The sequence below is a fragment of the Lemur catta genome, chromosome 13 (assembly GCF_020740605.2).
Source record: "Lemur catta isolate mLemCat1 chromosome 13, mLemCat1.pri, whole genome shotgun sequence".
NCBI classification, from domain to species: domain Eukaryota; kingdom Metazoa; phylum Chordata; class Mammalia; order Primates; family Lemuridae; genus Lemur; species Lemur catta.
The window spans coordinates 20,827,941-20,843,079 of NC_059140.1; the positions used below are offsets into that span (position 1 = coordinate 20,827,941).

Genomic DNA, 15,139 nt, shown 5'->3' on the forward strand with positions numbered 1-15,139 from the left:
AACTGTGTGGACAATGGAGGACATTTATTCTATGACCAATTGGTTGTGTCCGCAGCCCAGAAGATGGACCAGAGAGGAAGATGAGGTAGGGATGTGCAGGGACCAGTGTCCCTCTGCTCCCTAGGAAAGCAACGGTAAGGAACCGGTTCCAGGGTAGAGAGGAGTGGTACTTTCTAAGAAAAAAAAGGACTCATCTCAGTGCCCACCCCTGCCCTGCCTTCATGTACCCCTGGATCTCAGAAGCTATGAGCCCCTAGCAGGTAAACCACTTCCCATTCTGCCTCCGCCAGATCTCCAAATCAGAACCCAGCTCAAGCTTCACATGCTGCCAAAGGGAGACTATGAACGCTATTGAATAGAAAGGACTTAAGCAGAAAACACGTCCTTATATACTAAAAGAAAACAAAAAGCGAATTCGTGTGCTATACAGTAAGATCTAGTCCACATAAAGAGAGGACTTTTCTTTGTGATTTTTGTTCCAAGTTCAGGCCTTTTGCTTTCTTTTGTCCATATAAAGAACTGTGGCACATTATACTCTTCTATGTCAATTTTTTAAAGGCAGTGTGTGAGCATTATCTATTAAAATACACCATACATTTACAGAAATGAGAAAAATAGTATTCCAGCTATCTAGATTTTTATAATTTTATAAAGGAAAATATGGCCACTTATTTATGTCATCGAGAAGGCAATGGAAAGTCCAGCCTGGCTCTCCTTTTTCTATCACCGCAGCAGACAAAGGGAAAAATTACAAGGAGTTTTACAAAGTGTTAAAACTATTTGGCTTGATATCAATAGTCAGTTAATTAACTTTATATTTTAGTAATATTAATATATTTTTAAAATTCCTGTTTAAGGCCAGTCTAAATTTCATATGGCTATTTGATACATAGTTTCTATATATACTGTGTTCAATATCATATTTTTATGATTACATATAGAAGTTAAATTAGTCTATATCAATTCTGCATTTCAACCAGGCCTTCAATTTACTCATAATTAAGACAAGAGGGTTTTCTGAATGCTCTCTGGATGACTAGATGCTCATGCTGTAGACGGTTCTGTTAGTCAAGAGACATTTAACAGAAGTATCTACAAGAACAGCCTTTTAGCTGCACTGTGCTATTTGTGGATGGTCGCCAAAGAAATTACAGCCCCTGTGTTAACTATTTGTTCAGCAAAGCTTAAAGAATGACAGCAACTTCCTTATCTTTCTGTTTTCTACTCAATAAAAAAAGACAGAGAAGATTGTTCATATAGTAAATGTTGATTTACATCAAAGTAAATGATTATAAAAGATGACTTCCTCCCACACTAAAGGAAATACAGAGAAAAGAGTGTTAACAATTAAGAGCTTTGTTTTCCTCCCAATTATTATGTAGTAGCATGTATGAATGACACACCTCTGTTACTGCAGATTTTGCCATCTGGAGATGTGCATCCTCGCTTGCTTTCCCAGGGGGTGATATCGCACTGGAATTCGCATTTATCTCCATGCCAACCAGCCTCGCAGTAACAGTTTCCACAGTAACACTTCCCATGGCCTTTACCCAAAATGAATTTTATACAGTGAGGAAAAAAGCAACTTTTAAAAGCAGAATTAACTTTCTACCTCTTTGTGATCATTTTTACCTTCTGAAATAATATAGCAGCTTCACATTCCTTGCTTAAAATAATCAAATTATACAGTTTCCCCTCAAAATATCATACTTGGGCCTATACCGGCATAATTGTACAAATAAAGCAAGCCAAAGCATCCTTTACCTTTGCCTAGACAGGGAGCTGATTGAAATAAAAGTATTCTTAAAAGACATGACATGAAAGGCTGTTGAGGTCTATTATTCTTCTGTCTCAAATGCAGACATCAAACTCAAATGTAGCTAAGTATTCACTCCAAGGACATTTCTTACATTAGTCTTTCAAATATTTCATTGGAAACCAACTACTGGGAAACCAATGGTGCATATTTACTTAGATACACATTATTAATGACCAACCAATTTTTTTAAACCAGAGGAAACAGTCATCTTTTCATTCAACTGTGTCCCACAAGCTGTTACGTTCCACCATGTGGAAGAGAGGTTTTTAGCCTCGTCAATGTTTAGTCATCCCTCAGATGGATAAAATGGCAAGGGCCCTTGGTCTCACAATCCAGTTCCCATCCCACCTGTGAAGGGCACCCATCATTGTGTGTTCCGATGCCCCTTTCAGCTCCCACCTCTCTGGAACCTGTTACCTGCTCATTGTCACATCATTGCTTTCCCCACCCACGACCAGCAATTCTTCTACAGAATTCCCCAAAGATTGCATTTATCCCAAATTCACTTCTTGTGCCCTCTCTTCTTTGTTGTTGTGTCACCTAAACATGAATGTATGTCCTTGTTCTTGTTTTGCTTTTTTACTCTGTTCTTTCTGTGTTATAGAAGTTTGTGTTTTATAGGTCTATGGCTAAAATCTTTGCTCATCCATCTCTCTTCTCTTATAGCCAAATTCCCATGCAAACTGACTGCAAGACTATTTTTATTTCTCTTAATAGCATATTTTCATTACTAGAGCCTGTAAAACTCACAAAAGAGGCAGGAAATACAAGAGAATATTTTGGTCTCCTATGCTATTCATGTCTAGCAGATGAGACTTCCATCAAGCAGACATGCATTCCAAAGAAAGAAACAGAGATGAAGAGAAAGAGTGCTATAGTGAGAGACAGAGAAAGAGACAGAGACCAAAGCACACAATACCATGTTTTCTGTCAAAATGAGCTATACTTTGGATATCCATGGAAAATAACTTCTTAACCTAACATACAATGACCATTTTTATAACAAATTTTAATTTTAAATCTGTTTACTAAAGCAAATGCAAAGGATATCAAATTATTTTAACACTAACAAAATATATCATTTCTACCTTTCATTAACTTAAAAAGATATCTATGTATACATGCAACAAAACTATCTCAACATGTACACTAAACAAAACTTCTGGTGCTATGTCACAAGCCTCAGGAAGTTAAAGATTGCACTGGAAAAAAGCAAGACTGTGTACAAATTGCTTTTTCTGGGAGTCAGGCTTTGTAAGATCAATCAACTTATGAGACTACAGAATTAATTTTCTCTGTAATTTCAGATAATTTATACAGAAGGGGCTACATATGTAAGATTACCATGATATTAACAAATTACCACAAATCTACATTACTCACATCCAGATTCTTTGAATATTTATAAAACACATTATTGAATTAGGGTTTTACTAAGAAATCATTGAGTTCTAGGTGAATAAGGAAACAAAAAACATGTAAAGCTATACCTGTATGCAGATATGAAAAATTAAAACAGATATCCATATAACTTAAATGAAAATATTATGACATGTATGAATAAATAATTGAGATTGAATGTATGCCTCAAGACAATACACATGCCAGACAATAAACATAATTCTTTGCTTTGTGTAAATGGATAAAACAGAAAATCTCTTTTTTTTATTGCCTCACTGATGGACTGTAGAATCATCTCTCAACAGATTGGTTTCATGTGAATGACACATGGAAAGATTTACAATCCAAGGCAATGTCACCCCCAGAGGGTGTTTACTGGAGTGCCAGTGTCCTTGGTCAGACTTTGCACCATGAAATTGTTTAAGCCTCAAACAAATGGAAATAACAAGTAGAAATGTTGAGAGTAAAACATTTACTGCTGTGTTGTTTCAACCTAGATTTTTATATTTATAAATGCAAATAGACTTTGCTTTGGTGGCGTGTATCAGAACACAGTGGCCCCACAGAATGTTCCCTTCCTCTTCCCTGATCTGTAATAATAGGAAATGAAACATCAAGAGGACAAATACGTAATATTTGTGGGTGGATTTATCCAATTGATCTAATTATTTTGGACTGAGCCCTTTAGGAGAGAATTGTCTGAGTAGCATTGAGCTTAGGTCACTGGCTTAGAAGAATGAGTAGAAGATTTTTGTGTTTGTTTTATGCTGGTGCGTTGTGCAGCCAGAAGACCAAGGAGAAAGAACCAAGTGGGCCTAAAATAAGAGTATCTGTATGACCACAGGAATCAAAGCTACAGAAATGTAATCAAAGGGACAAGCTTGTTGTATGCTAGTGACACTTTCTCAGGGCCCTCTCAGGGCCTATCTCAACATGTACACTAAACAAAACTTCCGGTGCTATATCACAAGCCTCAGGAAGTTAAAGACTGCACTGGGCCCATCAGGGCCTGGTTCCTCAAGGCCTCATCTACCCCAAGTCCTTCTAGGGAAATACTGTTCTAAAACCACCCTTTCCAAGTGCAGGACAGTATTCCGTGGACTGGATCCTGTCAGATACGAGTGAAATATAAGTTTAATAATAGCAGAGAAGAATTTACCTACACGGAAGTGATCCTCACTGCTTTCTGCTTTCGTTTTCCAGGGCTAGTCAAGGCTGCAGATTGAAAGAAACTCTGGGTACAGGCTTGCAGTTAGGAAAGCAAAAGAGAAGAAAACTTCAGATGGTGAGGAGGGACGCTGCCTGTGGAGCTCTCAACTCCGAGGCACCAATGCAGTTCCAAATTGCGAGGGGGCAGGAGCACAGTCTTTGGCATCACACAGACACGAGTCTAAATTCTACCAAGTTTGGTGCAATGACCCTGGGTAAGTTACCTAATTTTTCCAAGGCCCAGTTTCCACATCTGTCTGCATGGATAAAAATAATTCGCACTGTAGAGTGATGTTATGAAACATAACATAATGAACGTAAAGCACTTACAGCAGAACTTGGCACTAGCAAACGTGAGAACTGGTAAAACAGAAAAATGGACTGAGCTATAGTGGTACATAGAAAAGGTCATGAAAAAATGTTATCCAAGTGTGGAGTTGGTGGGGAGGGGAGAGGTAAACCCTAGGTTAATAATCCTATTGCCCTTCAATGTCCCAAGAGAACAGGAGACTATCTAAAGGTATTTGGTTTAGAAAGGGGAAAAAATGAAATTAAAACATACAGCTCAGGGAGAAGGAGAACACAGAATAATAGAGGCTAAGGTGAGCAGAGAAGGTGGCATTCCACTAGGACTACTTCAGAGCTATGCAGTTGGCCTGTTGCCATAATGATAAGGCTCTCCTCTGGGGACAATTCAGTTTTGCATTTAGAAAACACTAGTCTACTCTTAATGCCCTAGTCTAACTCTCCTTATGTGAAGTGTTTTCCAAACAAACACAAGTTTAAATTGAATTAGTATACCTAGAGCTGAAATTTATACAGAGATGAAAATACAATGAAATAGATGCAAAAACAGATTCTTTTATTAATTTCTACAAAGTCAGTATACATACCTCCACATATTTCTTCTGTTTCATCATCTATGCATTCTCTATCATCACACTCACAAAATTTACCATAAACAAGTCCATTTCCATCTGAATTATCACACTTACACCTGCCACAGTGACATGTACCTAAATGATTAAAACAAAGGAAAGACTGTTACATGCATATAAATTACAATTAATGAATTTTTATCGTGTCCTTTTCAAGAGGGTAAATAATTTAAATCAATTTAATATTTTAATTATGTATATTTGTCGGTATGTTGAGGTAGAAACCAAGCTACTCTTTCTTGAGATTATTGTAGCATAGCAATTATATTTTATAACACACAGCTCTTATTATTGACCTCTAATATTTTAATGAATGTAAATTTGACCTCTCCAAGTGCAGAGCTACTTTGGTTCATGTCCATCCAACCAAAGCATGAATGAATATCTTCTGATTACACCTGGGTCTGACGTGAACTAAAGCAGAAAATTCTAGGCTTTGTGAGGGTGGTAACCTTGCTTATCTTCCTCACCAGTATTTACTTAATGCTTTGCACAATGTTTGAACATATTATTTATATAATGGATATTTGTGGAAATAATTCATTATCAAATGCATAAATGAAAAACTCATATGTCCTAGATAATTTCACATCCTCAGCATTAACTGATCCTGATATATGTGTTCTTATAACAATGGAACCAGAGTGGGTTATCTTAGGCCTAGATTCACGGAACCTCACCAAATTCTCAAGGGAGTTCAGAGCTAGACACTGGAGTCATCTGGTCTACCCCAAGCCACATACTCATTCAAGTCTGCAGATTTTACTACATCCCCCTAAGAGTGATTTCACTGAAAGTAATATTGCATTCAAATGATATTGAGAAGTAGAAAGGCCACTTGAGGAACTTCCTTTTTAATGTATATTTATCAAGTTTTAACCGATGATGACAGCAGTCAAGATATATCAATTGAGACTTTATCACTCATCAGAAACCACCCCAGCTTCTGAAAATCCAACAGGGGGTCAAGACGGCCATAATTTTCCTCTCAGAGTTTTATGTAAGTAAAAACCAATGTGATAAAATAAACAGAGAAGTGCAAAGTGTTGCAGAAGCACATAGCAAGGAGATTTAACCGAGAGCTGGAGGTCAAAGACAGAGTCCCTGAGGAAGTGAAAGCCAAGTAAAAACACATAGCTAAGAGTGGTGAGATGGTGAATCAGCTCACTTCCAGCAAGAGATCATAGCACAAGCCCTGTGATAAGAGAGGATATAAAAGGGACAAAAATCAAACAGGGTTGAAGTATACAAAATAACACCAAGAGTGGCACGAAATGAATAAAGCAACTAAAGATGTAGTTTATGAACATCTTATAGGTCATGTTAAAGATTTCCAGCTTTAATCCAAGAACAATCAGAAGACATAGACGTGTTCTCACAAGGGAGTCACATGATCAGGTGTGCATTTTTACCATGTTACTTTTGCTGTCACTTAGAGAATGAACTGAAGTGAAGCAAAAGTGGACATGAGGAAATGAGGTAAGAGGCTGTTATATTTGTCTGCGGGAAAGAAGGTAGAGGCTGGAGACAGGTGATGGCAGTGAGTTTAGAAAGAAGCAAATACATTTGGGGATATTTTCAGGAGGAGTAGACAACATCTGGTGACTGACTGGGTGTGATGGTTCAAGGAAGAGAGGAAACCAAAGATGCTATTGATACTTGGCTTGTACTACTAGATATTGGCAATTCTATATGTGGCGTACCAGAAAGAGCATAGATTTCTGGCTACAGTAGATGTGCAGTTGAATCCAGGTTTTTAATCCTCACTAGCTGTGCATTTTTGAGGTCATTAATTTCACCTCTAATTCTCAGATTTCATATCCACAAATAATGTCTACATCATAGAACCGCTGTGAGGACCAAGTGATGAATATATCACCTAGGTATCTTTCTAGAAACCCTGCTGCGCTTAGTACACAGTTGGCTTTCAGAGAATTTAGGGTTCTTTCTCTTCTCCCATTGAGATATTGAATATGACAGTCATATTTCCAAACATTTCTCCATACTCAGCGTGTATTTATGGACCCCGACAACATCTTTGTTTTCTCACCTTCTACATGATTCTAATACCCAGATCACTTGCAATTTGCTATTATCTATAAGAGTTTTTCTCACAGTTACATATAAATGGTGACTTTGCAAATTTGAGTTTATTTTTCTACCTTGAGAATACTTACATGAATTTTACTTTTATTAAACTTCATTTTCTTATTTGAAATCTAATGCTATAATTCATGCTATTGGTTCATCCAATTTTTGTTCTCTAATTATCACCCTTCTTTTTTATTTTCACATTTATTCATTCTGCCTCTGAACTACCCGCAGATTCAGTTATTAAACTGTCTTGTTACCTAGTATGTTATTGGCAAAGTACTAGGTGTTATAAGAAAAAATGAGATGATTAAAATTAAGTAAATCATAGACCAAGAAGAAAGAGATAATCAATCAATAAGTTTTATATGGCATTTCCCACAAATCTGTTGCAAATGCCTTTGTGTCATGTGTCCTTTGGTTTTACACACACATACACACACATGTATTACCACATACATTATATATAACCTAAGACACATGACACAAAGATATTTTTAACAGATCTGTGGCAAACACTATATAGATATTATAAACCTCAGTCTGGCTTTGGGAAGGAGGAACAGAAGAGTGAAGAAGTAAATTCTTGAGTGGGTATCTGATATATGAATAGGATTCTGACAAGGGGAAATGAAAAAGAAATTTTTGATGTCAAGGAAAAAGCCTGGGATAGGGAATAAGAATGGAAAATTAAAGAAGAGTGAAGAGTCTGGCTTAAGTTTCAAAAAAAGGGTCACCGTATAAATGGTGACTTTGCGGAATTTGAGTTTATTTTTCTACCTTGAGAATACTTAACATGAATTTTACTTTTATTAAACTTCATTTTCTTATTTGAAATCTAATGCTATAATTCATGCTATTGGTTCATCCAATTTTTGTTCTCTAATTATCACCCTTCTTTTTTATTTTCACATTTATTCATTCTGCCTCTGAACTACCCGCAGATTCAGTTATTAAACTGTCTTGTTACCTAGTACGTTATTGGCAAAGTACTAGGTGTTATAAGAAAAAATGAGATGATTAAAATTAAGTAAATCATAGACCAAGAAGAAAGAGATAATCAATCAATAAGTTTTATATGGCATTTCCCACAAATCTGTTGCAAATGCCTTTGTGTCATGTGTCCTTTGGTTTTACACACACATACACACACACGTATTACCACATACATTATATATAACCTAAGACACATGACACAAAGATATTTTTAACAGATCTGTGGCAAACACTATATAGATATTATAAACCTCAGTCTGGCTTTGGGAAGGAGGAACAGAAGAGTGAAGAAGTAAATTCTTGAGTGGGTATCTGATATATGAATAGGATTCTGACAAGGGGAAATGAAAAAGAGATTTTTGATGTCAAGGAAAAAGCCTGGGATAGGGAATAAGAATGGAAAATTAAAGAAGAGTGAAGAGTCTGGCTTAAGTTTCAAAAAAAGGGTCACCGTATAAATGGTGACTTTGCGGAATTTGAGTTTATTTTTCTACCTTGAGAATACTTAACATGAATTTTACTTTTATTAAACTTCATTTTCTTGTTATTTGAAGCCCAATGCTATAATTCATGCTTAAAGGCAGGTTAAAGGCAGATAGGAGACGATCAAGAATATCGTGAAGGATTTTAGATTTTTTTTTTTTTTTGGTGACAGTTTCACTCTGTCACCCAGGCTAGAATGCAGTGATGCTATCACAGCTTACTGCAACCTCAAATTCCTGGGCTTCAGCGATCCTCCTGCCTCAGCCACTCAAGTAACTGGGACTATAGGCATGCACCACAACACCCAGCTAATTTTTCTATTTTTTGTAGAGACAGGGTCTCGCTCTTGCTCAGACTGGTCTCAAACTCCTGAGCTCAAATGATCCTCCCACCTCAGCCTCCCAGAGTGCTAGGATTACAGGTGCGAGCCACTGCTCCTAGCCAGATTTTGGATTTTATTTGTTGGAAGACCAGGACCCTTTTACGATTTGGGAGCCGAGAGTAATTTGGTTAAGGCTGTGGATGCAGAAGCTGGTTTTGGGGGGGGGGGGTTATGTTTTTTTTTTTTTTTGCCAGAAAAGATGGGAAGGAACAGGCTATGCCTCTGAATTCTGCAATTCCTCACTGCTGTCCCCCACAGGCAGGCTCACTCTCATCCACACGTCAGAACCATTCCTGGCTGATGTGGGAAGTTTACAACAGCTCAGAGACTTCCTGTCTCACCCATCAAGTAGAATTCACAACTGAGCCTCCAAGACATGGCATATGGAAGCCCAGGCAAAAGTGCCAGACTCCTGTGCTCATGCTGTGTCATACTGCTCCTCTTTCTTGGTTGCCAGTTAACTCAGTCTCTAGGACTGGTCTTCTGTTTTACACCAGATTATTTTAGCTCTGATTTTTCAGAGTGCCTAAGATAGCAGACTCTCTCCAGGATGACTTACCAGACTCGTGCACCAGCCTGCACCCTTGTGTGGGGGTGCTGGGGCCTCATCGCACTCTGCACACTGAGCCTTACCTTTCTGGGTCCCCCACAGAGTCAGCTTCTGGAACTCTTCAGTCAACAGCTCTACCTCATTCTGCCCTTCACCCTAATTCCACACTCCATTTAACTCCTCTTCCCCTTCTACTCCAAGCCACTTCCAGAAAATCACAATGTGATATGAAAGGCAGAATCCATGGGCTAATGTGATTTGGGGAGAATGGTCCTGAACAAGGGTGGTAGAAGTAAATATTAAAAGACAGACAGGTGAAAATGAGATTGCCAAAGTAAACCATGAAAGGCTTAGATACTGAGATGAAAATAAGTGAGAAAGAAAAGATTAAATGTAATACTGAGTATGAATTTACCTTTTGGACCAGGAATCTCACTTCTGGTAATTTACCCTGAAGATACATCTCTAAAAATATGAAAATATTACATATGCACCAGATCATTCTGGGCATTGCTATTTGCAATTTCAAAATATTGGAAACTGTCTAAATGCTCAAGCATAGGAGATTGAATAAAATATGTCACATACATAGAATTAAGCACTATGCTTTTGGAAAAAGAATGAGAAAGATTTCTACCAACTGATATGGAGTGAATTCCAAGAGATAATGTTGAGTCACAAAGGCAGCGTGCAGAAAAGCATTTATAGTGTGTTACCATTGGCACTGGAAAGATATGAAAAATAATACCACATACATGTATCTATCTATCTTTACAGAAACATACACAGATAAGGTAGGAAGCAGTCAAGCTGGTTACCTGTAAAGTTGAGGGTAAATTCACAGGTTTAATGAAAAGAGTGATGATTCTTGGACTATGCTTTTTTGCATAGTTTTGACTTTTGGAAGTATGTTAGTGTTCTACACATTATAAAATGTATATTGATGAAGATGAGAAGGGATTTTTAAAAACCTAAAACTGAAAGCAATCTGAGATAGATAAACTCAATTGTACTTTAAATAAGTACCACTTATTTAAAAACCACACTAAAGGGCAGAAAATAAAGAAATCCAAGTAGCTTATAAACATAGCATTTGATTGCATCCTCCAATCTTCTGTGGAATCCCTGAGTAGATAATGTCAGTCAGGCTTCATAAGTGACCATAACCTTGCTTGATTTGCAAAAATAAGTAAAATTTACTTGACTTATTTCTTATAAATGCCTATATTAAAGAAAAATAGAACTTAACCTCAATCAACCAGAAGCAACCAACAAAGTTATAATTATATAACTAGGGACTTTCCTACAGAATAGACCAAATGAGGCAACTTTATAACAGTTACCAATCAAATGTTTTTCTTTGCTTTACTTTTGTGTTCATCTTACAAAAGTCTCCCTTTTGCATTCTCTCAGTGGAGCTCCTTAACCACTCTGGTTTGGAGCTGTCCAATTCATGAATTGTTGTTTGCTCAAATAAACTCTTTAAAAAAAAAAATGTATTATGACTCAGTTTACCTTTTTATACTAGTCTGTCTGCAGAAAGAGCCAAGAAGTGAATACACTCCAGTAGAAATAAACATCCCTAGTGCTTATAATTTTTATTCTTTTATTAAAAAATAAAACTCCAATATAATAAGATTTTCAAAGAAATTAAGAGCTCATAGAATATTTGTAAAAGAATACATACAAACTGGCAACAGTTTGCTACTGGGAAAGGAAACCAAAGGAGTGGGGACAGGAGTAGGAAGGAAACTTACATACACTATTGTCAATTATTGTTTGGAGTTTTATGGTTACAATTTTTATTCTAATATCATTATTCACTAAAAGGAATCAGGGCTCTTTGAAGAAACGGCTGATTCCAAAACTGTGGCAAAGCCAGTACAATATGACCCTGGCATATTTTGTTATCACAAAAAGTAAAGAATTGCTAAAAATGAAACAAAACAAAAACAACAGAGACATTTCACAAAGACACAAACGTTATCCTGAAGGGGCTTCGATACCTAATCTGGAACAACCTGTGTGCCAGAATAATTATGTGCAGAAATGAATAATGAATCATTGAAATAATAGGAATTGTGTTTCTAGACTGATAATAAATCACTAAGTAAATGAAATATCAACTAATTGGTAAATGAGAAAGAATTCTCATTTGTGAGTGCCAACTGGTAAAATATGGAGAGAATGCTGGAGTTCATAAATCATCATATTCTAATCATCATTATGAACACTGGATCAGAGGAGAGTCATCAATGGATGATAAATCTAGGGTAATTCTATGAGGAATGTGATATGTATATCTCACATATATATATGGTACACATATATATGGTTTCAAAATGTTTCCCCACAGACTGTTCATTTGTGAAAAGGGTAAATCAGTAATAACAGAATTGAGACATCAGGCAACACCTTGACCAGCCGATCAAAATTAACTTCACCAATGAGAGCAGATGGGTATCATGCCCTTCCAGAAAGAGCATCTTGAGAACACAAAATCATCTATCTCTTATTTCACTTAGGAATGTATAATATGAATCTAATCACAAGGATGTATGAGACAAATCCAAAATGAGTAACATTTTAGTTTTCTAAAAAAGGTGGGGACCATTTTGTTCAAAAATTTTAATGCCATCAAAGCTAAAGGCTGTGGAAATGGTCCCTTTTAAAGAAGGCTAAACAGAGATGAAAAGTAAACATCACATTTTCCACAGACTGGGTCCTGTAAGGAGGGGGAAATGCTATAAAGACCATTATTGGGTAACTTGACAAAATTAGGCTATGAGTGATAGAGTAAATAAAACTATTGTATCAATGTCATAGAAAGAGGTACAAATATATTTCATCATCTATTGAAACAATTCTGTATATTTTCTCCTTCATGGTATGTTAATGTGGTGAAGTACATGTTTAGATTGCTTAATGTTGAAACATCTTTGGATTCCTAGACTAACCCCTATTTGGTTATCACATATATTTTTTTTAAAATACCTGGATTTTATTTGCAAACAAACAATAAATAAATCCAAAAACAGAGAATTCAACACCAAAAGAGAATTCAAGTCTTGTTACTGAAAGAAGTTTGAAAAGAATAAATTTTTCAAGATAACAGAGGCTATAGGTTGTGTGTGCATGTGTGTGTGTGCGCATGCATGTTTGTAGGGTGAGTGTTATGAACTGGAGGTAGAGAGATCCTTCTGAGAGAAAACAAAGTGTGAAGTGCTGGGGAGAAGTGAGGAGAACATCACAGACACAGAAAGTGACCTAACTGCTAAGACCATTTGTCTTGGTTCCCAATTGATCCACTAACACCTCGCTTTGGGTATGGTCCTACTTCCTATGAACGAAACATCCTCACTGAGTTTAATCTACACTGAGCAATTTGTCACAATCAGACTGTGGAAATGTCCGTGTTCTGTTTGCAGAAGGGCCCTCCCTACAAGGTGAGCTTTAGGAGGGCAGCTGTTCATTCATGTAGTCAAACCCTTACCTTTAGCATGTAGGGCAATGAGTTGTACCCCAGGTCTGCATTAGAATCACTCAGAGAGCTCTGAAAGACCACAGAAGTCCAAGCCACAACCCAAAGCAGTAACCTCTGGTGTAGGACATGATCATTGACATTTTCTTACTTTTCCCTTGGGATGTTCATGTTCAACCATGGTTGAGAAAAACTGACTTTGAGGCTCCACGTGGCCAAATGTTAAAAGAGTATTAATTATAGTAATATTGGCTAAATATCATTGAATCCTAAACTGCAACTGTTTTATATGGTTTTGCTAGTTAATTTTAAAAGCTTCTCTATAATTGTCTAAGACATGTTTTTAAGTGAATTCTATGAAATCTAAAAAAAATTCGTTCAAACAAAAAATCTTGCTGTCACTATATTCTTCGATGAGCTTTATAACCAGTACATATGAAACATCTACCCAATTTAAAAGATCTTGTTCTATTTTGATGTGAAGGTATAAATTCAAAGCACCCTTGTTCTGTAACAGAAAATAATTGTCAGTTTATATAAATCCTTTTTAAAAGATTTAATCCAGTATTTCAAATCACGGCTCACAATTTACATAAAATGTTGCTGGGGTGTTGTTTCTAGTGAACACCCTGCTAGAAGGAGGCATTTGGAACAGCTGGAGAGTATCAAACTTGCCAGTCTCAGCAAGATGACAGTTTTTTTTCCTATTGATTTATCCGAATTTCACTTCTAAAACATATACTAAAAGCAGTCTCACTCAGAGGTTCGACTTTCCCCACGCCTACATATTTCCATTAAAAACAAAATTTGATTATTTCACTTGAGAATTTTCATAGGATATCATTCTTACCTGCATTAGAGCAGATAACATCTTGAGAATTCTTGCACATTTGGTTACTCTTTTTCTTTGTCAGGTCACAGTTAGCTGGGTACTGGCAAGCATCTCCAGACCATCCCTCATCACATTTGCACTTGCCACAGTCGCACTTCCCATGGCCTGAGGATCGAACAAAATCCAGTTAGACTTGAATTGTTTTCCAAAGGAAACCATATTGGAACCAAAACTCTTAAGAGTGGCGTTGGTTCAGAACTGAGCTATAATAAATTCAAACACATTTGTATCACAGTGGCTGAAGGGTAATGCTAATATGTATAGTACAATGGACTATGAGAATTTAATTTCAATAATCAACTTTGACAAATGATTATAAAAATATTAAATTAATTTATAAGAGTAATACATCAAAATTGTAATAAATTACATGGTCTCAAAAAGTCAGCACTAAAAAAAAAAAAAAATACTCCACCCTCATCATTTAAGAGAAAAAAGCCCAGTAGAAATTATTTCTACTTAACTGTACTATATAACACATAAAACCACAAGCCCTGAGTAAGGAAGCATGTAAGAAGCTCCACTAAACATTAGCCTTATATTAATTTGAATTAAACATGTAATGAAATTATATGGATATATTAAATACCATCTTGGGATAAGATCGACATTAAAAAATATGTATATATATTTTTTTCATATTCATCTACCTCCACAGAAATTTCTCAATCTTTAATGCTCTCTATTGTCATTTTGCTTCATGACAATGCCATTTCTATTGTTGTGATCAGTAACTTTATTAAGTCCTGCCTGATAAAGCCTACTACTGTTTTTTGACTGCACATTAGTCTGACAGAAGTGCAAAACATGCACACTACTTGGCCCTTGTCCTCTAAGAACTTACAAACTTCAAAGTCACCTGATACACAAAGAAGCTCATGTTAGCCAGAAGTGATT

At 36.4% G+C, this 15,139-nt stretch overlaps 1 protein-coding gene across 1 annotated transcript in view; it reads right to left on the reverse strand.

Moving 5' to 3' along the window:
- ITGBL1 (integrin subunit beta like 1) overlaps positions 1-15,139 on the reverse strand; it is a 234,506-nt gene that overhangs the window by 118,600 nt on the left and 100,767 nt on the right. The window contains exons 3-5 of the mRNA XM_045567036.1: positions 14,201-14,347; positions 5,323-5,445; positions 1,404-1,544 (exon numbers count right to left, since the gene is read on the reverse strand). Coding sequence (XP_045422992.1) covers positions 1,404-1,544; positions 5,323-5,445; positions 14,201-14,347 — 411 coding nt within the window. The remainder of the gene's footprint in view (positions 1-1,403; positions 1,545-5,322; positions 5,446-14,200; positions 14,348-15,139) is intronic.